The sequence below is a fragment of the Rhinatrema bivittatum genome, chromosome 2, assembly GCF_901001135.1.
Source record: "Rhinatrema bivittatum chromosome 2, aRhiBiv1.1, whole genome shotgun sequence".
In the NCBI taxonomy this organism is placed as follows: domain Eukaryota; kingdom Metazoa; phylum Chordata; class Amphibia; order Gymnophiona; family Rhinatrematidae; genus Rhinatrema; species Rhinatrema bivittatum.
This window is the reverse complement of record NC_042616.1, coordinates 143,965,768-143,990,509: the sequence shown is the minus strand read 5'-3', so window position 1 is coordinate 143,990,509 and position 24,742 is coordinate 143,965,768. Positions and strand designations below refer to the sequence as shown.

The following is a 24,742-nucleotide window of genomic DNA, read 5'->3' as shown; positions in this document are numbered from 1 at the left end:
ACCTTTAATCATTTCCTATTCTATTTCAGTAGCATCTGGTTGGTCCAAATATACTGGCTCATTAACAAAGAAGCATCAGATTTACTGTGTCATTACATGGAAGGCCTCCCAGTGTAGGTGGTGGAGACAAAAACAGTAATGGAATAAAAGAAAGCACAGCAAGTAGTAACAGGATAAGCCAGAGGTTAACTGGGACCTATGACATTATAGCAGGAATGAAATTGGACAGACTAGAGGGGTCTACTAGTCCTTATCTGATGTCATATTCTGTGTTTCTATGTTATACCAGATTTAAGCAACCTCAATTCTAATATGCAGGAATGCTAGCATCTTTACAGGCTAATCAGTCCATAAGGAAATGTAGTCTGAGATCCATTTTGTTATGATCCCTATTTTCTCCTATTTTCCAGATCTATGCTGTTTTGAGGGCTTTGAAAATTACATTTTTCTCTCTCTGTAGGTGATGTAAGAAGGCTCTTGAGAAAGCTAAATATAATATCTTCAATCATTGGTCTACTGGAACCAGAGGGTAACTTTCAATGTTTTTTATTATGATAATAATACCATAAACAATGTGTTTTACCATTGACCTTGGTGTTACTATAGCCCTCAAATCGCTGCTTATCAATTTTTCAAAGAACAACATGTTCATAGTTAACATAAAATAGACTGACTATGCCATCTAAGATTTTAGCTCATAAAATTTGTGTAGAAATGTAGTTCTCAGGTCCAAATCCTTGTATGGTCAGCTTGTATTTTAGTAAAAGGTCATTTACTTTGTTTCTAGAGCCTTTCAGTTAGATGTGGTACATGAAAATAAAGCTAGAATATAATACTGTATTTAGGATGATCGAAGACATGTAGATCATATTTGTACTACATTTCTACCTTACAGAAGATGTAATAATTCACGAGTTTGCTAGTCTTTGTCTGGCATCCATGGCTATTGAGTATACCAGCAAGATACAAATATTTGAGCATGGGGGAATAGATCCGCTTATCAGACTGTTAAATAGTCCTGATCCTGATGTTCAGAAGAACTGTGTTGAATGCCTTAATCTCTTGGTACAGGTAAAGTATTTTTCTGAATTTAGTAAGTTTGATGAATTGAGAGAATTCTCAGTGTTACTCTGATTTTCTTTTTGCTTTCAGCCTATTTATGTTTACCTCATCTATGTTTACCCAATTTTTGTTTTGTTTGTTTGATAAAGTTTCTTATCAAAAGAGTTTAAACATTGTCTGCTAATTGTGCCATAGACAATGGTGAAGACAGCAGCCATTAGATGCCTTCATTGACTGGTAAAAAGAATTTGAAACCTATTTATTTGTTTTAGTACCAATCATGACTCATCACAAAGATCTATATTCTTTCAAATTCTCTGGAGAGATTTAGCCTACATAATTTGTCTCATTCTGCAAAAAGATTTTTGGATCAGCTCAGGGAATATTCAGCTTTGCTGTGCATAGAAGCCTAAGAGATTAGAAATTGCAAAGTTCTCCAAGGACAAGCAGGATATAGTAATTCTCACAGGTAGATCCCTGGAAACGGGAGTGGTGCCGAGAGATTGGAGAAGAGCGGTGGTGGTCCCGCTTCACAAGAGTGGGAGCAGAGAGAAGGCTGGTAACTATAGACCGGTTAGCCTCACCTCGGTGGTGGGAAAAGTAATGGAGTCACTGCTGAAAGAAAGAATAGTGAACTATCTACAGTCGGGAGAATTGCTGGACCAGAGGCAGCATGGATTCACTAGGGGAAGATCCTGTCAGACAAATCTGATCGACATTTTTGACTGGGTGACTAGGGAACTGGATAGAGCGCTCGATGTCATCTACTTGGATTTCAGCAAAGCTTTTGATATGGTCCCGCACAAGAGGCTGGTGAGTAAAATGAGAAGCTTAGGAGTGAGTGCCGAGGTGGTGACCTGCATTGCAAACTGGTTGACGGACAGAAGACAATGTGTGATGGTAAATGGAACTTACTCTGAAGAGAGAGCGGTGTTAAGCGGAGTGCCGCAAGGGTCGGTGTTGGGACCGGTCCTGTTCAATATCTATGTGAGTGACATAGCGGAAGCGATAGAAGGTAAGGTTTGTCTTTTTGCGGATGACACTAAGATCTGCAACAGAGTGGATACACTGGAAGGAGTGGAGAGAATGAGTCGGGATTTAAAGAAGCTGGAAGAGTGGGAAATATATGGCAGCTGAGATTCAATGCCAAGAAGTGCAGAACCATGCATATGGGGTGCGGAAATCCAAAAGAACTGTATTCGATGGGGGGTGAAGGGCTGATGTGTACGGAGCAGGAGAGAGACCTTGGGGTGATAGTGTCAAACAATCTGAAGTCGGGGAAACAATGTGACAAGGCGATAGCTAAAGCCAGAAGAATGCTGGGCTACACAGAGAGAGGAATATCGAGTAAAAAAAGGGAAGTGATTATCCCCTTGTACAGGGCCTTGGTGAGGCCTCACCTGGAGTACTGTGCTCAGTTCTGAAGACCATATCTCCGAAGGGACAGAGATAGGATGGAGGCGGTCCAGAGAAGGGCAACCAAAAAGGTGGATAATGACTTATGAGGAGAGATTGAAGAATCTAAATATATACACCCTGGAGGAAAGGAGGAGCAGAGATGATATGATACAGACTTTCAAATACTTGAAAGGTTTTAATGATCCAAAGACAACAAACCTTTTCCATTGGAAAAAAATCAGCAGAATCAGGGGTCACGATTTGAAGCTCCAAGGAGGAAGGCTCAGAACCAATGTCAGGAAGTATTTCTTCATGGAGATGGTGGTGGATGCCTGGAATGCCCTTCCAGAGGAAGTGGTGAAGACTAAAACTGTGAAGGACTTCAAAGGGGTTTGGGATAAACACTGTGGATCCATAAAGTCTAGAGGATGTGAAGGAAGAGAGGGAGGCTTGCGGGAAAGACTGCTACTACCTGGAGATAATACCCTTATTCAATAGACATACACACGGTAAATGTGACTCCGACAGTGCTCTATGCTTCAACGGCAAGAGGAAATGTGAAAAAAAAAAGATTTGCATTCACAAAAAATGCGGGGAGCAGCTTGCTTGTTATGGCGATTACTACCCCAAACCAAACAAGCCTGATGCTTCTCTTTCAATGCATATCCAGTGTTGCTCCCTGCTTCAGTGTCAGGGGGAATGAAGAAAATATGATTTTCAATGCATATCCAGTGTTGCTCTCTGCTTCAATGGCAGGGGGAATGAAGAAAAGATGATTTTTATATTCCTACAACAACCAACAAGGACTGAATTCCACAGTCTGGGTAAACAAATAAGCATGGGTGTAGCTTGCTTGCTATGGCGGTTACTACCCGAATCAATTAAGCCTGATACTTCACTTTCAATACATATCCAGAGAAGCTCTCTGCTTCAACGGCAGGGGGAAATGAAGAAAAGTGGATTTATATTCATATAACAACCAACAAGGACTGAATTGCACAGGCTGGGTAAACAAATAAGCGTGGGAGTAGCTTGCTTATTGCGGCGGTTACTACCCCTAACCAATTAAGCTAGATTCTTCACTTAGAAGCAGCCAAGCACTGCTCTCTACATTAATTGCGGGGGTGAAAGGGAAATAGAACCAAAAGGTTACATTAATGGCGGGGGTGGTAGGGAAATAGAACCAAACGATTACTAAAGGCCAAGAGTAACAGATAAGTATGAGAGAGAAAAGAAAAAAAGTGTGGAAGCTTGCTGGGCAGACTGGATGGGCCATTTGGTCTTCTTCTGCCGTCATTTCTATGTTTCTATGTTTCTATTTAATGGTAGAATCAGCTCTTAAATGAACAAAGAAAGCTGGAATATATTGAAATATAACAGCAGGGAAAGATCCCAGGCTGCTGGTCAACTTTGGCAAAAAGATGTTTCAAAGCTCAATGCTTAATCCCTGGATTAATGATCATCATTTGTATATAATTTGCAATGCTACTTATTATGTTCTTCTGTTATTTTCCATCAGGTACTGTTCCTTTTTTCCTCTTCCTGTTTTTCCCTCTCTTCTCACGCCCCTTCTCTCTTCCTATCTGCTCCCTCTTCCCCCACCCTGGTTTTTTGTAATTTCCTCCTTCAGTTATATTGTAAACCAGCATGATGTACCCACAAATGTCGATATATAAAAGCTAATAAATAAATAAATAAAATAAAAATATATGCTTTAGTACTTGCAGAACTGTGTCAAAAACTGAAGCCATTTCTTCTGACCAATGATAGTGGAATTGCATATCCTCAGTCACTATTAGATGCTGAGCAGTGTATACTCCATTTTCTTTGTTTAGTTTATGAGTCGTTCAATACCACCTCACATTCCTCATTGAACTCTTGTATTTCGCCGCATGGCCTGGATGAGAGCCAGTACCCTATGCGACGATGACCAAGAAAAGTTAGCAGATGTACCCTGCCATGATGATAACATCTTTGGAGATGTGTTGAGAGAAACAGTGGTTCCGATTAAAGAAAAACATGTCACAGTGCAGTCCCTCTCCATGGAACTGGAACAGCAGTCTTCTGCACGATGTCCATTCTATGCTTTTAAAATACTTTATTTCTAGAGCTGCCCCTTACTGCAAATTGAGCACTATTAGATGCCGTCCCTACTTCTGCAATAGCAACAACAACTTCCAACTCGCGTTCACCGTCAACTAGGCCTGGATTTGTCAATAGGCACTCTAGACCGTTGCCTAGGGTAGCAAAAATCTAGGGAGGGCAGCAGGCTGGCTCAAGATTTACTGCCTTCTAACAGTGGTGAACCTCACTTGCAGAGAACAACCCTCTGCTTCCTGATCCATCCCCTCCCCTCCCACTCAGCATGCAGGGAACATGATGGCAGAGGATAAGCCTGGAGCAGACAACGCAAAGGGGATCATTTGGAGAGGTTAGAGGAGATTGGGTGAGGGATCACTGGGGGATAAGGGGGGATTAGCTGAGGGTCTTGTATCTTTGAGAGAGAGAGAGGGCAATGTGGGAGGGAGGCACTTTTTTTGTTTTGAGAGAAAAGAGGTTGTGCTGGGTGTGTGTGTTTGTGTCTATGTCAGATTGGGTGACAGGTTAGAGAGGGGATGCAAAGGGCAGCAGGACCACAGCACGGTAGGGACACCTGCTACATCTTCACCTGCCACTCCCACCCCCACCATAAGTCAGATCCTCTCTCCTTTGTACTTGCATTCTGTCCCTCAGGGCCAGGAACCGTCCTACTTCTCCTTTCTCTTCAGATCCTGGAAACCACCTTCAATCCCTCCTACTTCTTCCTCCTCCTCAATCTCAGAACTTCCCACCCTCTCCTTCCTATTATCCAATCCGAAATTCCTGATTTCTACCCTGCCATCTCAGTCTTCCCCATCTCTCATCTCAGGTCCTCTCTCCTTCTCACTCCAATTTTTGTTCTCTCACCTTCGCCTCCTCCTCTCTCCATCCCTGAGATCTCCTCCTTGTACTGATATTTTATATTACTTTTCCTTACCCGATTAAAGGAAAATAAATTATACAAACAGAAGTAAGGTTTATAATGTAATATAAATGATGGAAATGTGTATCAATGTACTTGATAGTTTTCAAATTTTTCTCACAGAATCTACCCCTGAACTGCCACCAGGGCTGTGCCTTAGACCTATTCTCTATTGTCTGACCTTACCGGGGGGAGGGGGGAGAAAGGGGCATCACAGCACCATTAGTGCCTAGTGGCACAAAATCTTAAATCCAACATTGCTGTCAACCTAAAGTAGCATAAAAGTTTTTGATCAATCTTCAGATCCAACAATTATCCTCTCTGGTAGGGGGGAGAATCCACTACTACCTGGAAGAATGGTGCAAGATCACCAAAGACCACTTGGTTCTCAAGATTGTGGAGTCCAGATATCGCTTTCGTTTCTTCTGGCTTCCTGCATGTCCTCACCACTCAGCTTTCAGTTTGGATCCATCTCACTCAACGCAGCTCTGCCTGGAAGTTGAGTCACTCCTCAAACAGCAGGCAATAGAACTGGTTCTTCCCCATTCACATGGCCAGGGATTTCCTTGTCTCCAAGCCTGAACAAACATATACTCCAGGATAAATTCCCTTCACACAATCCTTCCCTTCATCCAGAAAGGGGAGTGGATGTGCACTTTAATCTAAAAGATGCTTATGCTCATATTTCCACCCACCCTTTCCATTGGCCAGCCTACAGTTTATGGTGGATAGTTCTCATTATCAATACAAGGTGCTCCCCTTTGGCACTGAGAGTCTTTACCAAATGCCTAGTTGTAGTAAAAGAGGTGCATCTATACTATAGGGGCATCCAAGTCTTTCCTTACCTAGATGACTGGCTTATGGCAGTGAATTCCTAGGAAGCAGTTCTAATCTCCATGAAAAAATTGATATGTCTCTTACAGTTGCTTGGATTCCTTGTGAATTTTGAGAATCGGCTCTGATTCCATCTCAGAAAACCAAGTTCATTGGGGCATGGATATATTTTTTGCAGGAGAGAGTTTTCCTTCCTTCAGCTCAAGCTCCAAGTCTCCAGGCATTGGCTTACAGTCTGTTGAACACAGTTTCAGGGGCTGGCGGCCGAGTCTGAGAATTCCCCCTACAGAAGCAGAACAGGGCTTCATGGCAGGGCAGGGCAAGGTCTTCTACCTGGCCAGCCATCTCCCCCTTGGGTTGAGCACGCAGGTTCAGATGGCAGGCAGGAATGTCTTGCCATGGTTCATGGTGGACTAGGGTCAGGGCTGGCAACAGTCAGGCAAGTTCAGAGGCCAGGCACACAGTCGAAGCAGGCATAAGACAAACGAGGATTAAGGGTCAGAGGCATTCTGAGTCAGGAAAGAAAGATCAGAGGAAGACTAATTGGGAAGGCAAGATAAGGCAGGAGAACAGAAGGACAAGGCAGGAGAACAGAAGGACAAGGCAGGAACAGGGAAAGAACATACAGGCAGGAATGAAGTAAATAGGCACAAAGCAGGGTGGTGCGGAAACAAGACTAGGGAAGGTTGGACAAACAGAAACAAGACAAGACTAGGCAAGGCAGGAGCAAGGAGAGTCAAGAAAGACATAGGGTAGCACATCAAGGCAGGAACAAGATAAATAGGTACATTGCACGGATAGAGCAAACAGGAGCAGAGGTACATGGCAGAGTGCAGGCAGACATGGACAGAGAGCAGGAACATTCAGAGGACAGGCTCAAAAGAGGCCTACTCAAGATACAGGAGGCTACTGGAAGCCCCGTGGGAATTCGGGGGTGGGGGGGAGCCACTGGGAGAACTACTAGAAACTACTAGGAACAGGAGGCCTAGACAAGACAAGGACAGGACAGGAACAGAAGCACAAGAACAGGACATGGAAAACACAAACAGGAAATTAGGAATCAAGGCCAAACAAGATACATAAGACAGGCAACAAACAAGGAGGCCTAAACAGGCTGTGAGGCAAGACTAGAAGGCCCAAAGACCATGAGGAAAAGCAAGAATGCCAAGGAGGCCACAAGGCAATGCAAAACATGAAGGCCACAAGGGCCACTCAGTAGCAAAGCAAGGTGGGTCAAAGAAAGGAACAGAAGTGACTCGTTGATGAGGTCCTGAATTGTGGGAGAGGCATGATTAATTAGGGCTAGCTTTGCTGCATCATGGAGCCATCAAGGAGTTGCCTAGAATGGGGAGAGCATGGCTCCATGAAGATCTCTGCTGGTTGGAGGGGGGGGGGGGGAGCTGCCTAGCAGCCAGGATTGTTATACACAGGTCAGTCATCTGCCAGAAAAGTGCTGGCAGCAGCAATCGAGGTAGTCTTGCTGACCCACCTATACATATGTCACCTACAGTGGGGCTTTCATTTCCAATGGGACCAGCTAACTCAGCCCCTAAAAGCCAAAGTACAGATGTCAACAGAAATGAAGCAGAAATTGAGTTGGTGGCTAGACCCCTTTGTTTTAAAGGAAAGTGCGCCGTTGCATCAAGCTTCTCACCAACTAACCTTACTAACTGATGCCTCCAGAAAGAGTTGGAAGGACCTTCAAATTCAACTCAAAGGACATGGTAGTTCTTGAAGAAACAATTTAAAATTAATGTTCTCAAACTGATAGTTATAAGGTATGCTCTAACAACTTTTACTTGTTCCCTTCAAGGAAAGAACATTCTTGTCCAAACAGACAATCAAATTATCATGTTCTATGTGAACAAACAAGGAGGCATGGGATCTTGGACTCTTTGCAAGAAGCAATATACTGTAAATCTGGGCATGGACTTCCAGACATCAAGCTATACTGCAAGTGATCTACTTTCCCAGACAACACATTGGTAGATCACCTCAGCAGAATTTTTCATCCACACAAATGGTCCCTTCAACAATCCACAGCCAACAGATTGTTCAGTTTCTGGGGAATTCAAGCAATCGACCTATTTGCATCAGAACAAAACAGAAAACTTGAAATATTTTGCTCCATTCTTCCCAGCAAACTCAGATCTGTGCAAGATGCTTTTCTGCTCGACTGGAATGCAGAGCTCAAGTACTGATTCCCCTGATATCCAGAACTGTGCAAAAAGCACTGAAGGACCAGGCCTGTCTGATCCTCATAGCTCCAGCATGGCCCAGACAAGTCTTTTTCACTTATCTAGTTCAGTTCTCTAGTCATCCTCTGATTTTTCTCAGGTGAGATCCATACTTGTTAACCGAAGAAGAAGGATGTTTTATCCCAGGACAAGCAGGATGCTAGTCCTCACATATGGGTGATGTCACTGATGGAGCCCTATCACGGAAAACTTTCTGACAAAGTTTCTAGAAACTTTTGACTGGCACACTGAGCCCACTGAGCATGCCCAGCATGCCATGATCCCTCGAGCCACAGGGATCTCCCTTCAGTCTTCGTTTTTCTGCTCTGCAGTTAGCATCGCGGAGCAGGAGCCCTGTGTGATTTTCTTCACACAACTTTGTCTAAAAAACAGATTAAAATCCCTCTTTTCTCATTCCCCACATTGGGGTCTCTATTCGACCACCGGCCGGTGAGTAGAATTTTTGTTTCTGACTCTATTTGAATTCATAAAACGTTTAGTCAGATAACCATCGACGGCCGTCCCAGTTATCATGGCCACAGGTTTTAAAAAATGTCCTAAATGTAATCGAACGATGTCGATTACTGATCCACATCTTGAGTGTGTGCTTTGTTTGGGACAATCCCATGACATTTTGTCGTGCCCAAAATGTGCGAAAATGACCACTAAAGGTCGAAAAGCACGTCAGGAAAAGATGGAACACCTTTCCCACATCTAGCTATTACCTTCTACGTCGACGTCCACCCATTCATCTCCGGCCGGAGCGTTGAAAAAGCTGGTTATTTAAAACCATCGACTGGAGGGCTCGGGAGACTGGTCGCCACCGACCCCATCTGCGGCATCGATGAAGTCAACGTCTGGGCTTGTAAAAGCCACTGCACATCATATAAAACATCGGCATCGACATTCTTTGATTCCAGAGGCCCTGTTATCACCGGAGCAGCCTGGAGCCAAGAGACCTCATCTACAAGAATCACCGAGGCCTTCTGCACCAAGGCGTTCTCCACCTCTAGAGGTGCAGGACATCGAGCCGCCACAGGGCCCTGTGGTAGAGCCGATGACGCCTTTACTGCCACCACATATAGCTGCTCTGCCTGCATCAGCTATACCAGAGGAACTGAGTGGATTCATCTGCCAGGCAGTGCGAGAAGCACTTCAGGAATACCGACCATTGACACCGATGACTCCTCTGATGCCGATACCCTCATCAAAGCTGACACCATTGTCGATACCGGTGCCAATACCGATGCCAGTACCAATGCCGGTGCCATCACCGATGCTGGAGCCAGCCCCGAAGACAGGACAGGCACCGATGCCAGGACCAGCACCGGTACCGATACTATCACCATTACCATCCCCGATGCCGTTTCTGATGCCAGTACTCATACCGGGGACTCCAATATAACTGGATGCTTCGATTTTTCAACCGCTTATGGAAAAACTCGATGCACTCATCGGTGCTTTGACTGATAAAATAGCAAGGGAGGCTATCTAACCAAGCCATGGAGGCAACAATACAGAATTAGAAGCCAAATTTCCGATCTGGATTCTTTATTAGTAAGAGACAGAAATCATTGAAAAGCCCGACTCAGGCCGAGTTTCGCCCTCTTACAATGGGGCTGCATCGGGGGCTACAATATACAAACAAATAAAAACATACTAATAAATAAATAGAAATCATAAGAACATGATTTAAAACAAGCATATAAAATGGTAACATATATATGTGTGGTGTAACATGTAAAATAGAAAATAATGCATGAAACTGTATATCTGCAAAAACATCAAATGTTCATAATAAAAGTGTATTGCCTTTACCTCAACTTAATCATTAAGACGTTTCTGAGTGTCTGGGGTGAAAAAAATTGCACATCAAATGGTCTGTATTATAATAATAAACACAAGGTTTGAAATTATTAAAATAATCTTGAAAATATTCTATGATTGTCTAATTTGATAAAAAACATATATATACCTCTGAGAAATTATAATATCGTGTGCCGCAGTGTTGTTTGAAACATTGTTCTCCAATGCTGCAAAAAATAAAAAATGATTAAATAAAATAAAAAAAAATAAATAAAAAATAGGATGAAAACAAAATGATGGCATAACTATTTTTATTCAACCACAAAGACAAAAACTCCTCTCTAATGTAATTCAAGAATAGAACAAAGAGAGGGAAAAGGATCAAAGTCCAATGAATACCATCAAACCCAAATAATGACAAATGACAATATCATACAATATTTGCTTTGGATTTTCAATCTGCAGCCTCTCGCCTCGCAATGGGCCGCAAGCTTCAATCAGCTTACAAAGCAGAATGTGAAATTCAATCATTTATTGTCATTTGTTCATCCCAGTTAATAACTTTATTTAAATATGTAATATTCTTATCCAAAAATCTTTTTTCAAATCACCCTAAAAAAGGTATATCCGTCAATGTAAAGCAAAAACTCATAGGGGGTCATTTTCAAAGGAGTTACGCATGTAAATGTGACATACTATCGTAGCAATTTTCAAAAGCTATTTACTCGAGTAAAGTGCACTTACTTGAGTAAATCCTATGGACAATTCAATGGCATATATTGTAGCAATTTTGAAAAGCCCACTTACTTGAGTAAAGTGTATTTACTCGAGCAAAAACCAGTTTTGCTCGAGTAAATGCTTTTTAAAATCCACCCCATAATGCTTCTCACCACGTTAAAAACTTGTAACAACAAATGTTGAAAAAAGGAATACTTAGCCAGTTCAACATGAAGTTTAGATTAGAGTGCTCCCGACATGAATCATGTTTCGATTGCAGAAAACAATCTTCATCAGGGGAAATTTCTCAAAGTTAGTTAATCAGAACGGCCAATATTCTTCAATATCTTAAAAACAAACAAACATATTTAGACAGTGCACATCATCAGAGTTGTACAAACCCACAAAATCACAGCATATTATCTCGCCAGGAAATAATTCAAAAAGAATTATATCAACGTCACAAAAAAGACTTACCCGGACAAACACTGTCTCACTCCACACTTTCAAATATGGCGCCAAAGCGTCTCTAAAGGCATCATCATCTAACTAACATTTAAATCCCACTTCCGATGACTACGTCACCGGACATCCTCTAAAAAACGCCAAAGACTGAAAAACTACAAGACCCATGCTACATCAAATCCAAAAAATCAGGTGCTTTGTTTGCTTGTCACAGCCCTTCTTCTGCTGTCGTCACCAGAACTCATATCAAAGAAAGTAAATCTTATCTTAATGGACCCACACTATGAACAACTCAAAAAACTCAAAAAACAAACCAATCGATTTCTATGTTTAAGCCCTTAGGGGTAACAGTGTCAAAATAATAGATCCATTTCTGTTCCCTACGCAAAAGATAATTGTCAAAATCCCCCCCTCTATTGCTAGGTATCAATTGTTCAATAACCGCAAAACGTAATGTTTCAAAAGAGTGACAAAACTGTAAACAGTGTTGCACTACCGGCGCTTTTGTGCGTTGACGCATAAAAGCACTTTTATGTTCAATTATACGAGTTTTTAAAGTACGTTTAGTTTTGCCAATGTATAGTAAAGGACATGGGCATCATAGCCCATACACAACACCCTTCGACTGGCAATCTGTGTCTGATCTAAACTTAAACTTGCCATGGCCAAACTTAAACTTGCCATGGCCAAAGAACTATACATTGGCAAAACTAAACGTACTTTAAAAACTCGTATAATTGAACATAAAAGTGCTCTTATGCGTCAACGCACAGAAGCGCCGGTAGTGCAACACTGTTTACAGTTTTGTCACTCTTTTGAAACATTACGTTTTGCGGTTATTGAACAATTGATACCTAGCAATAGAGGGGGGGATTTTGACAATTATCTTTTGCGTAGGGAACAGAAATGGATCTATTATTTTGACACTGTTACCCCTAAGGGCTTAAACAGAGAAATCGATTGGTTTGTTTTTTGAGTTTTTTGAGTTGTTCATAGTGTGGGTCCATTAAGATAAGATTTACTTTCTTTGATATGAGTTCTGGTGACGACAGCAGAAGAAGGGCTGTGACAAGCAAACGAAGCACCTGATTTTTTGGATTTGATGTAGCATGGGTCTTGTAGTTTTCAGTCTTTGGCGTTTTTTAGAGGATGTCCGGTGACGTAGTCATCGGAAGTGGGATTTAAATGTTAGTTAGATGATGATGCCTTTAGAGACGCTTTGGCGCCATATTTGAAAGTGTGGAGTGAGACAGTGTTTGTCCGGGTAAGTCTTTTTTGTGACGTTGATATAATTCTTTTTGAATTATTTCCTGGCGAGATAATATGCTGTGATTTTGTGGGTTTGTACAACTCTGATGATGTGCACTGTCTAAATATGTTTGTTTGTTTTTAAAGATATTGAAGAATATTGGCCGTTCTGATTAACTAACTTTGAGAAATTTCCCCTGATGAAGATTGTTTTCTGCAATCGAAACATGATTCATGTCGGGAGCACTCTAATCTAAACTTCATGTTGAACTGGCTAAGTATTCCTTTTTTCAACATTTGTTGTTACAAGTTTTTAACGTGGTGAGAAGCATTATGAGTTTTTGCTTTACATTGACGGATATACCTTTTTTAGGGTGATTTGAAAAAAGATTTTTGGATAAGAATATTACATATTTAAATAAAGTTATTAACTGGGATGAACAAATGACAATAAATGATTGAATTTCACATTCTGCTTTGTAAGCTGATTGAAGCTTGCGGCCCATTGTGAGGCGAGAGGCTGCAGATTGAAAATCCAAATGATATTGTCATTTGTCATTATTTGGGTTTGATGGTATTCATTGGACTTTGATCCTTTTCCCTCTCTTTGTTCTATTCTTGAATAACTATTTTTATTTGCATACTGAAATATTTGATCAAACCCAAAATTTACTGTATCCATGTTGTTAAAAAACAAACATTTCTTTGAAATGCACATAAAATCCCGCTTGCCTGATCTGATCACGGTCTTGTCATCATAAAAATGACACTGGCAGAATTCTTAATTCACATAGTCATACAAAACACCACCTTCTATTGAAAATTAAAAATGAATCGCGAATGACACAACTTAAAAGAATGACACAACTTGAAAAAATGAATCGCAAAAAACACAACTTAAAAAACAGCTGTTTGTTTAAAAGATTACTTAGAATGTATTAATCTTGATGTAAATGTGTCACACTAATCTGCTTTGTATTTCTGCCGTGGTCGCACAAATGATTAATCCATGCTGCAAGATATTTTAAACCATGTATTGTTGAAAAAAACTCTATCTCAGTTCGAACCATGTTGCTAAAAAATTAAAACACATAAAGAGTATTCTTAAAATAAAAGAAAATGTCAAGTCGAGATAACTGTCTTAAATCGGGACCAAAAATAAATGAAGTTGCCGCATTGGAATCGCTATATGATTCGGCCGAATCATATAGCGAGATAACTGTCTCAAATCGGGCTATATGATTTGTATGTTGTAGCCCCTGATGCAGCCCCATTGTAAGAGAGCGAAACTCGGCCTGAGTCGGGCTTGTTCAAAGATTTCTGTCTCTTACTAATAAAGAATCCAGATCGGACATTTGGCTTCTAATTCTGTATTGTTGACTCATCGGTGCTTTGCCATCACAGCCTATTCCTACTAAGCCAGCAGGTATAGGAGATACGTTTGGTCAGACCCCACTCAATGAACCTCAACCAGGATCTTCAGGACTCTTCAGACCAGTGGTTCCATCAATACACCGAGGTCTTCTCCTACTTCTCCTTTCAAACATGCACCATATGACTCCTGGGAGGATAGAAACACAGATTCATCATCGGAAAGTTTTATGTCTGAACCATCTCCTCCTGAAGGAAGAAAAAAGTCTCCACTGGAAGACTTATCCTTCACCACCTTCATAAAAGATATGGCAGACACAATCCCTTTTAAATTAGTGTCTGAGGAGGATACAAGGCAACAAACATTAGAAGTTCTTCAATTTGTGGATTCCCCCAAAGACGTCCTAGCCATTCCTATTCACGAGGTCCTGGTAGAATTACAACATAGATTATGGGTACATCCATGTTCAGTTCCGCCTGTCAATAGAAGAATGGACACCACATATCTAGTACATATCTATCCCTGGTTATCAAAGGGCACAACTACCACAGTCAGTAGTGGTCGAGTTGGCTCAGAAAAAATCTAAAAGAGTATGACCTCATTTGTCTACACTACCAGGGAAGGATCATCGATTCCTAGACTCTCTAGGAAGAAAAGTCTTCCAAGGACCAATGCTTAACTCTAGGATAGCGTCTTACCAACTTTACATGACGCAATACCAGAGGAATCTCTGGAAACAAATGCAGCAGCTCACTGATTCCCTACCTCAGCAATACCAGGATGCAGCTAATGCAATTGTCCATAAAGGACTAGGAGCTGGAAAACATGAGGTTCGTGCTGCATACTACAGCTTTGAAACTTCTTCAAAAGTTGCAGCTTCGGGAATCAGTGCACGCCATTGGGCCTGGTTGAAAGCCTCTGACCTTAGGCCTGAGGTACAAGATAAGTTGGTGGACTTGCCTTGAGTGGGTGACAACTTTTTGGATCAAAGGTTCAGGATGCAGCTAATGCAATTGTCCATAAAGGACTAGAAGCTGGAAAACATGAGGTTCGTGCTGCATACGACATCTTCGATACTTAAAGAAACTTAGAAACTTAAAGAGCATACATTGACACTGCGTCAGTTATCTGCTGTCCCACAAGACTCTTCTTCAGCGTCCCATCGTCAACCAAGAAAGGATACCAGAAAACCATACTACAGGCCAAGAAGGTATTACCCACTGGCACCTAGGGGCAGATCTTCCCGACCACAACAAAGATCTCAGCCCAGGCAACCTAGAACTGCTAGGCCTCAACCACCAGCCCAAACAGGACCAACTGCAGGTTTTTGAGACAACGCCAGAGAACAGCAGCCATCTCCACAACCCCAACCCAACCATACCAACCCAAACAGTCCAGTCCCCTCTATAATACACATTGTTTACCAAGTTTTTTGTATCCAAGTTTTATTTACCCTGTTCATTGTAAGACAATATTCTGTCATAGTTATTGTTGGAATGTAAACCGAAGTGATTAGTAACTTTGTTACCTGAACCTCGGTATATAAAAGTGATAAATAAATAAATAAATAAATAGATACCAGTAGGAGATCGAGTCTCCTTCTATTACGGCTGAGGGGGGATATGATAGAGGTATTTAAAATCATGAGAGGTCTAGAACGAGTAGATGTGAATCGGTTTTTTACTCTTTCGGATAATAGAAAGACTAGGGGGCACTCCATGAAGTTAACATGTGGCACATTTAAAACTAATCAGAGAAAGTTCTTTTTCACTCAACGCACAATTAAACTCTGGAATTTGTTGCCAGAGGATGTGGTTAGTACAGTTAGTATAGCTGTGTTTAAAAAAGGATTGGATACGTTCTTGGAGGAGAAGTCCATTACCTGCTATTAATTAAGATGACTTAGATAATAACCACCGCTATTACTAGTAACGGTAACATGGAATATACTTAGTTTTTGGGTACTTGCCAGGGTCTTATGGCCTGGATTGGCCACTATTGGAAACAGGATGCTGGGCTTGATGGACCCTTGGTCTGACCCAGTATGGCATGTTATTATGTTCTTATTGTTTACAGATAACAACAGACCAATGGGTACTCTCCATAATATCACGAGGTTATCAACTCAATTTCCTTTCAATTCCAAAAGACCCTCCTTCAGAGTCTCTTTGGATAAACAAAAATCATATCACTCTTTTGCAAGCAGAATTATCCACCCTTCTGAGAGCCAGAGCTGTGGAACCGGTACCCCGGCCTCAGCAGGGCAGAGGATTCTACTCCTGTTATTTCCTCATTCCAAAGAAAACAGGAGGCCTACATCCCATCCTAGAACTCAGAAATCTCAAGAAATTTCTACAGAAAGAGAAATTCAGGATGGTCTCTTTAGGCACCATGCTTCCCCTTCTTCAGACAGGAGACTGGCTCTGTTCTCTGGATCTACAAGACGCTTACGCTCACATTCCAATATTCCCTCCTCATCGCATGTATCTGCATTTCCTGGTTGGTCAGCAGCATTTCCAATACAGGGTTCTACCATTCAGACTTGCTTCAGCACCCAGAACATAAGAACATAAGAAAATGCCATACTGGGTCAGACCAAGGGTCCATCAAGCCCAGCATCTTGTTTCCAACAGTGGCCAATCCAGGCCATAAGAACCTGGCAAGTACCCAAAAACTAAGTCTATTCCATGTAACCATTGCTAATGGCAGTGGCTATTCTCTAAGTGAACTTAATAGCAGGTAATGGACTTCTCCTCCAAGAACTTATCCAATCCTTTTTTAAACACAGCTATACTAACTGCACTAACCACATTCTCTGGCAACAAATTCCAGAGTTTAATTGTGCGTTGAGTAAAAAAGAACTTTCTCCGATTAGTTTTAAATGTGCCCCATGCTAACTTCATGGAGTGCCCCCTGGTCTTTCTACTATCCGAAAGAGTAAATAACCGATTCACATATACCCGTTCTAGACCTCTCATGATTTTAAACACCTCTATCATATCCCCCCTCAGTCGTCTTTTCTCCAAGCTGAAAAGTCCTAACCTCTTTAGTCTTTCCTTATAGGGGAGTTGTTCCATTCCCCTTATCATTTTGGTAGCCCTTCTCTGTACCTTCTCCATCGCAATTATATCTTTTTTGAGATGCGGCGACCAGAATTGTACACAGTATTCAAGGTGCGGTCTCACCATGGAGCGATACAGAGGCATTATGACATTTTCCGTTTTATTCACCATTCCTTTTCTAATAATTCCCAACATTCTGTTTGCTTTTTTGACTGCCACAGCACACTGCACCGACAATTTCAATGTGTTATCCACTATGACACCTAGATCTCTTTCTTGGGTTGTAGCACCTAATATGGAACCCAACATCGTGTAATTATAGCATGGGTTATTTTTCCCTATATGCATCACCTTGCACTTATCCACATTAAATTTCATCTGCCATTTGGATGCCCAATTTTCCAGTCTCACAAGGTCTTCCTGCAATTTATCACAATCTGCTTGTGATTTAACTACTCTGAACAATTTTGTGTCATCTGCAAATTTGATTATCTCACTCGTCGTATTTCTTTCCAGATCATTTATAAATATATTGAACAGTAAGGGTCCCAATACAGATCCCTGAGGCACTCCACTGTCCACTCCCTTCCACTGAGAAAATTGCCCATTTAATCCTACTCTCTGTTTCCTGTCTTTTAGCCAGTTTGCAATCCACGAAAGGACATCGCCACCTATCCCATGACTTTTTACTTTTCCTAGAAGCCTCTCATGAGGAACTTTGTCAAGAGTATTCACAAAATGCCTAGCAGTGGTAGCGGCGCAATTACACAAGAAAAGTGTACACGTTTTCCCCTACCTGGATGACTGGCTCATCAGAAGTCAATCTCAACAAGGAGCTCTGGCTTCTCTGAGACGAACAATCAATCTGCTTCACTCGGGTTTTCTAATCAATTACCCAAAGTCCCATCTCATCCCGTCTCACATACTACAGTTCATTGGAGCAGAATTGAACACCAAACTATCAAGGGCCTTCCTACCCGAGGATCGGGCGGAAACACTCTCCTCATTAGCAAACTCACTACGCTCGCAGAAACAAGCAACAGCTCATCAATTTCTAACTCTGCTAGGTCACATGGCCTCTACAGTTCATATTACCCCTATGACCAGATTAGCCATGAGAATATTCCAATGGACATTGAGATCATAATGGATACAAGCAATTCAACCACTGTCATCTCCAATTCAAATAACTCACCAGTTACGTTCATCTCTCCTTTGGTGTGTAAACAAGGACAACTTGTGCAAGGGCCTACCCTTCCAACAACCAGTTCCACAGATAACTCTAACTACAGATGCATCCACCTTAGGTTGGGGAGCTCACATAGACAATCTCCAAACCCAGTGTACTTGGACAAAACTCGAATCAACATTTCAAATCAATTTCCTGGAACTTCGAGCTATACGTTATGCACTACATGCGTTCAAGGACTGCCTTTCACACAAGACTGTTCTGATTCAAACGGACAACACAGTTGCCATGTGGTACCTGAACAAACAGGGAGATACGGGCTCGAATCTCCTTTGTCATGAAGCTGCACAGATTTGGGACTGGACTCTGACACATTCCATGTTTCTCCGGGCCACTTATCTAGCGGGCATTCACAACGTAGTTGCAGATCGCCTCAGTCGTCAGTTCCAACCTCACGAATGGTCCCTGGATCCCTTAATAGCGACCAGGATATTTCAATGTTGGGGACAGCCAACAATAGACCTCTTTGCATCAGACTTGAATCACAAAGTGGACAGGTTCTGCTCTCTACACAAACAGAAACACCAGCCAGCCAAGGACGCCTTTGCTCGCCCCTGGAATTCAGGCCTTCTATACATGTATCCCACGATACCGCTAATCAAAACTCTGGTGAAGCTACAACAGGACAAGGGGTCCATGATACTCATAGCCCCACATTGGCCACGACAAATGTGGTTTCCCATACTTCTCGACCTATCGATCACAGAGCCAATTCGCCTGGGCACAGCACCCACTCTCATAACCCAGAACCAGGGCAGGTTGCGTCATCCCAACCTTCAATCCCTATCTCTGACAGCCTGGATGTTGAAAGCTTAATCTTACAACCACTCAATCTTTCAACTAATGTCTCTCAAGTACTTATAGCTTCACGTAAACCTTCCACATGAAAGAACTATTCTTCGAAGTGGAAAATATTCACTTTGCGGTGTACACAAAAAGACATTGACCCTTTTTCCTGCCCCACACCGTCTTTACTAGAATATCTATGGCACCTCTCAGACTCTGGTCTTCAGACCTCATCTGTAAGAGTACACTTAAGTGCAATCTCAGCTTACCACCATACAATAGGAGATGCACCATTATCCGTGCAACCTGTTGTCAGTAGATTTATGAGAGGTTTAATTCACCTTAAACCACCAATTCGGCCACCAGTCACAGAATGGGACCTTAATTTAGTACTAACAAGGCTCATGCTTTCTCCCTTTGAACCATGACTTCCTGCGATATTAAATTTCTCACATGGAAGACTATCTTCCTAATAGCCATTACCTCTGCTAGAAGGGTTAGTGAGTTATAAGCACTTGTCACATACTCACCCTATACAAAATTCCTCCATGACCCAGTGGTACTCCGTATACATTCCAAATTCCTTCCCAAGGTAGTTACGGAATTCCATTTGAATCAGTCCATAGTTTTGCCCATATTCTTCCCAAGACCTCATTCTCACCAAGGTGAGAGGGTTTTACATACCTTGGACTGTAAACGTGCCTAGCATATTATTTAGACCGTACTGCAGTCCACAGGAAATCCACTCAACTCTTTGTTTCTTTTGATCCAAACAAACCGGGTAATCCAGTGGGCAAACAAACTCTATCCAACTGGTTAGCAGATTGTATAGAGTTCTGCTATGAAAAAGCAGGCCTTCTTCTCCAAGGACGAGTAAAGGTCATATGTTTCCGACTTTTTGCCCATGAACAAAAATCCAGCCCCCACAGGGGAAGTGGAGGGTCAAATGAACCCATGCACGAGGTTTTCCTTTATGTACTTTGACATTGCTGGTGGTTTGGTGGCAGAGAGAGGATAAATTCTGCCATGAGGAGTGCCTTGCCAGGAAACAGGTCAATGTGGCAATCATATGTTCTGTGTATTGCGCTGATGATGGATCCTTGGCCCGAGGTGGGGTTGATGCTACCTGCAGGGCACGCCCTTAGGGTCCCCACCATCGGGAGGCGGAGCAGGCTAGGAGATGGAGGCCGACTGGAACTTTTCCAATACCAGCCCACGTTCCCCTTAGGTTGAGCCCTTGGGTGCCGGGGCCGGCTGGACTTAGGCAGGCCTCCGTGTGATGACTCCCAGTTGATGTAGACAAGGGTACGCCAGAAACCAGCAGAGGTACTGGAGGGCCGAAGATGGTCCGGACGAGGCAGGGTTTCAGAGACCTAGACGCCAACTGGAACAATGGAAGACAGGGGGCGTCCAGGCAAAGATAGGCTGAAGCCTGAGAGGCCAGGTCCATAGGATACAAGAGGGGTGTCCAAGGCAAGCTGGAATCAGGGCAGGTGGCAGGAGGCGAAGTACCAGAAGCAGAGCTGAGGTCAGAGCCAGGAGAACAGATCAAATGTAGTCCAGACGAAGCAGGGGTAAATACCAGAGAATCAGTCCAAGCGTAGCACAGGCGAAGCAGGGGTCAATACCAGAGAATCAGTCCAAGTGTAGTCCAGTTGAAGCAGGGGTCAATACCAGAGAATCAGTCCAAGCATAGTCCAGGCGAAGCAGGGGTGAGTACCAGAGAATCAGTCCAAGGGTACGAGGAGTAGACAAGGGAAAAAGCAGAAACAGGAATCAGGAACAACGACAGGAACAGGAGACAGGAACGATGACAGGAACATGAACCAGGAACAAGGAATGAGCAATGAGCAGACGAGTAATCGTGGAGACCAGTTGCCAAGGCAGGGAACAAGTGGCTGGGCCCTGCCTTAAATACAGAGGCCCAGTGATGTCATCATCTGGGGCCACAGGCTACTTTCCCACTTTCACACTTTAAGAGTGTGTGAGTCGCGCACACGTGTGCTTAAGCCAGGACCCAGAGGAAGCAGGACAGCGGCGTCACTCCGCAGCTCATGTAGGAAGACCTGCCGGGCGCAAGGAGGAACCGCGTAGGAGTCAGAAGTGGCAGAGGTGGCTGGAAGCGCTCGGGGACGGAGGTGGCTGCCCATCGCTGCGAGCGAGGGTGAACCAGAGCTGGCAGCTGGATTCCTGAGGTGAGTAGGCCTGGGCGTGGGCCTACCACGGCCGGGACACGTAACACTGTGAGAAGGTAGAGTCTCCACTTGCTTCTTATTGAAGACGTCCAGATAGCATAGGCTCATGGGAGATTGGGAGATTTTGGAGTGCAGCCAATGTGACAGTAAGTGGTGGTTGCACAGGTTGTATATACTTCTGGAAGCACCGAAGTCCCCACTGGGTGATCTCAGATGATGCCCAGTCGACTCTTGTTTTGTGTTCCTTGAGGCAGGGTAGCTCTAAAATAATGGGGTTTATGGATTTAGGGAAAACATAGGAGAGATTTGTTCCATGTGTAGAAGCTCTGTCTGGAGGATCAAAGGAGCAGCGGCCATCTGTAATCTGCCCTGTAGTGGTTCCCTGTATACAGAGGAGATCATAACTGGGGGAACCAGTTGAACCACCTGAAGATTGTACTTCTGCATTAGGTTTTCCTCAATGAAGTTCCTGATCACTCCAGAATTCAAAAATGCCTTTTAATGGATAACCGATTTTCAAAATACTGGCACCAGCATTTGCATTGAGGGAGGAGAGCAAGAGTGACATAGAATTGCCTCCCCGATCAGCCTAGGCCCAGAAGATTCTTGACTTCTCAGAACATTGTGTGCCATAGTGGCCTGACCCAGCACAATCGAGCTAGAGATTGAGGGTTTTGCATTTCCTCTTCTCTTCCTCAGAAATCATGGCTAGATGATGAAGAAGAAGAAATTTATTCTTACCTGATAATGTCCTTTCCTTGAATCCAACCAAATCAGTCCAAAATCCTCCCTGACTGCCATAGATTGGATTGCTGTAGATATATAGTTCTGTTTTTAGTGGCTCATGATGGGAAAGTGTATTGGTTAGTGGTAGATGGAGCCATGTATTTCTTTATTCAGGTGAGTAATCTATTATGAATTCTCCAAGAGGTTCTTATTTTTTTTGTGTTACTCTTCTTTCCTATTTGTTTTCTGGAAGGCATTTGATTCTGTGGCAGGGGAGTTTGTTTTTTTCTTTCTTATAGGGAGATTTATTAAGCAGCGATATACCAGTAACAAGGAAAAACAGCATTTATCTCGCGATAACCAATGTATGTCATGAAATATTCAGGAAATCGTGCATTATTTTCGCCCAAATCATGCCTCTATTACAACGAGTTGCTTTACATGCAATTTCCATTCATAAAATTTGTAAATGCATGTAAAGCAGCTAATACATAGGGAATCATATACTATGTAACTCTGTTTAAAAAAGATTTGAACAAGTTCCTGGAGGAAAAGTCCATTAACCATTATTATGGTAGAGTTGCAGAAATCTACTGCTTATTCTTGGGATAAGCAACTTGGAATCTATCTACCCCTTGGGATCCTGCCAGGTACTTGTGACCTGGATTGGCCATGGCTGGAAACAGGATACTGGGCTTGATGGACCTTTGGTCTGACCCAGTCTGGCAAGTCTTATGTTCTTATAAAATAACGTGGTTTGCCAAAAATCTGATAAGCCACATTATTTAATATACAACTCAGGAGTTTTAGATATTTTCCTGCGGGATGCAGACGCACATCCCAATGCTCCTTTGCTGATGTTTAAAGGGCCATGCTACCTGAAAAAGCCTCCCCTTAAGTGTAAAAAACCTACTGGGGATCTGGCAAGACTCTCACCCCCCCCCCCCCCAACTGTCTGTCAAAGTGGCCCAACAGGGCCTAAATTTGAAAAATAATTTTAAAATAATCATGCAGCAATGCCCCCTGCCCCCTTCCCAAAAACTCCCTTTTAAATATTCCCTCCAGATTTCAACCCTCCCCCCAAGGCATCCTGCCCCTCACCCCCCCCCCCCAACATTAGAAATAGTTCCTGAAGTCTAGTGTTAGGAGAAAAGGCCAGTTGGCACCATTTTGAAAGATGGCATCGACCAGCCCAGAGCTTAGGGGGCATTCCGAGCCTCACTAAATACCAAGGATATCTTTTGAAGGTATCCCTGGTGTCTAGTGGTCTGGGGGTGGGACCCACTAACAACAGTGACTTATTTCAAGGAAGGAGGATCGGTGGTTGGGGGGCCACTAGTGTTATGTTAGGAAACTGCTAGGAGAGCGATCCCACCTTGAGGGGATTGTGTGCCCTTGGGCCTCGGCATGATCCCAGAAGAATCCAAGACAGCACCGAGGGTTGGCGAGGTGTGTCCCAGCATGGGTGAAGACAAAGTGTAACCCTCTGCCGGATCTGCATGCTTCTGGAAGCCAACAACATTATGTTGATTAGTGAACAGTCCTCCGACCGTTCCTAGCCCTTTCGGACCTGTCGCTAGGTATCGGCAAGAAGCAGCAGGCCGGACTGAGGATGAGGGCAGACGGAGGCCTTGTGACACAGAAGACTCAAGACGTGGACAAGAAGACTCTGGATGTGGACGAGAAGCTTGGAAGACTCTAGACGAGATGAGGAGCTTGGAGGACTCTCGACAACACGAGGAGCTGGGAAGGTTCAGACAGTGGCACTGTCTCTCAGGGCGCCCTACACAGCCCACCGACATGGGAGGACCCAATGGGCTGGTCACGGACCACCCTGTCCCACTGCGCACCCTACACAACCTAGAGAGGCTGGTCACGGACCACACGGAGAATGGGACAAGCACAGGAAGGGAAACCAGCAGAGACGAAACTCCAACGATGAAAACAGGAACCGACGAGATGGATTTACCCCAACAAGATGTCATCTGGAGAACCAAAGGAGCTGGAGGGTCAGGAGGACTCGGAACAAGTTAAGAAGGAGCAGAAACTCGGAACTTCAGGAAGTGAAACATCAGGAAGCCTGGACTAGGAACCTCGGAACATGAAGACATGGAACATCAGGAAACCACGAAGACTCAGGAAGCAAGACGAGACATAGATCCCCAATGACGAACGAAGACCTGACGGAGCACTGGAAGACGAGACTTCCAGGAGCAGGAAACTCCAATGCAAGGCAACACAGGAGTGCAGGAGAAGCCCTTTTATAGGGCTGGCACAGGAAACCAGGAGGAGCTGACTTCCGGTGGGGCCAAGAGGACCCTACCTACACTGCCCCTTTAAGAAGGGGAAGAAGACGCGGGCCTGCCCCTTAGGAGGACAGGAACAGGAAGTCCAGCACCGAGGACAGCAGCCATGCTTGCCGCTGCATCGCTGGAGAGCGAAGCTGGGCCGCAGAGCAGGCCCCGTCATCAGCAGTGGCTCCTAGCGCTGCAGGAGGAATCAAAGGCTTCTCCGGCCACAGGAGAGACTGGGGACTGCGGCCTCCAGGTCGCGAAGATGAAGAGACGTCGGCGGCAGTCCCAGC

At 43.5% G+C, this 24,742-nt stretch overlaps 1 protein-coding gene across 3 annotated transcripts in view; it reads left to right on the top strand.

Moving 5' to 3' along the window:
• The window catches only part of ARMC3 (armadillo repeat containing 3), a 641,613-nt gene that overhangs the window by 244,170 nt on the left and 372,701 nt on the right, over positions 1-24,742 (top strand). For all 3 annotated transcript variants that reach the window (XM_029588706.1, XM_029588705.1, XM_029588707.1), the window contains exons 5-6: positions 461-529; positions 896-1,071. In XM_029588706.1, coding sequence (XP_029444566.1) covers positions 461-529; positions 896-1,071 — 245 coding nt within the window. The remainder of the gene's footprint in view (positions 1-460; positions 530-895; positions 1,072-24,742) is intronic.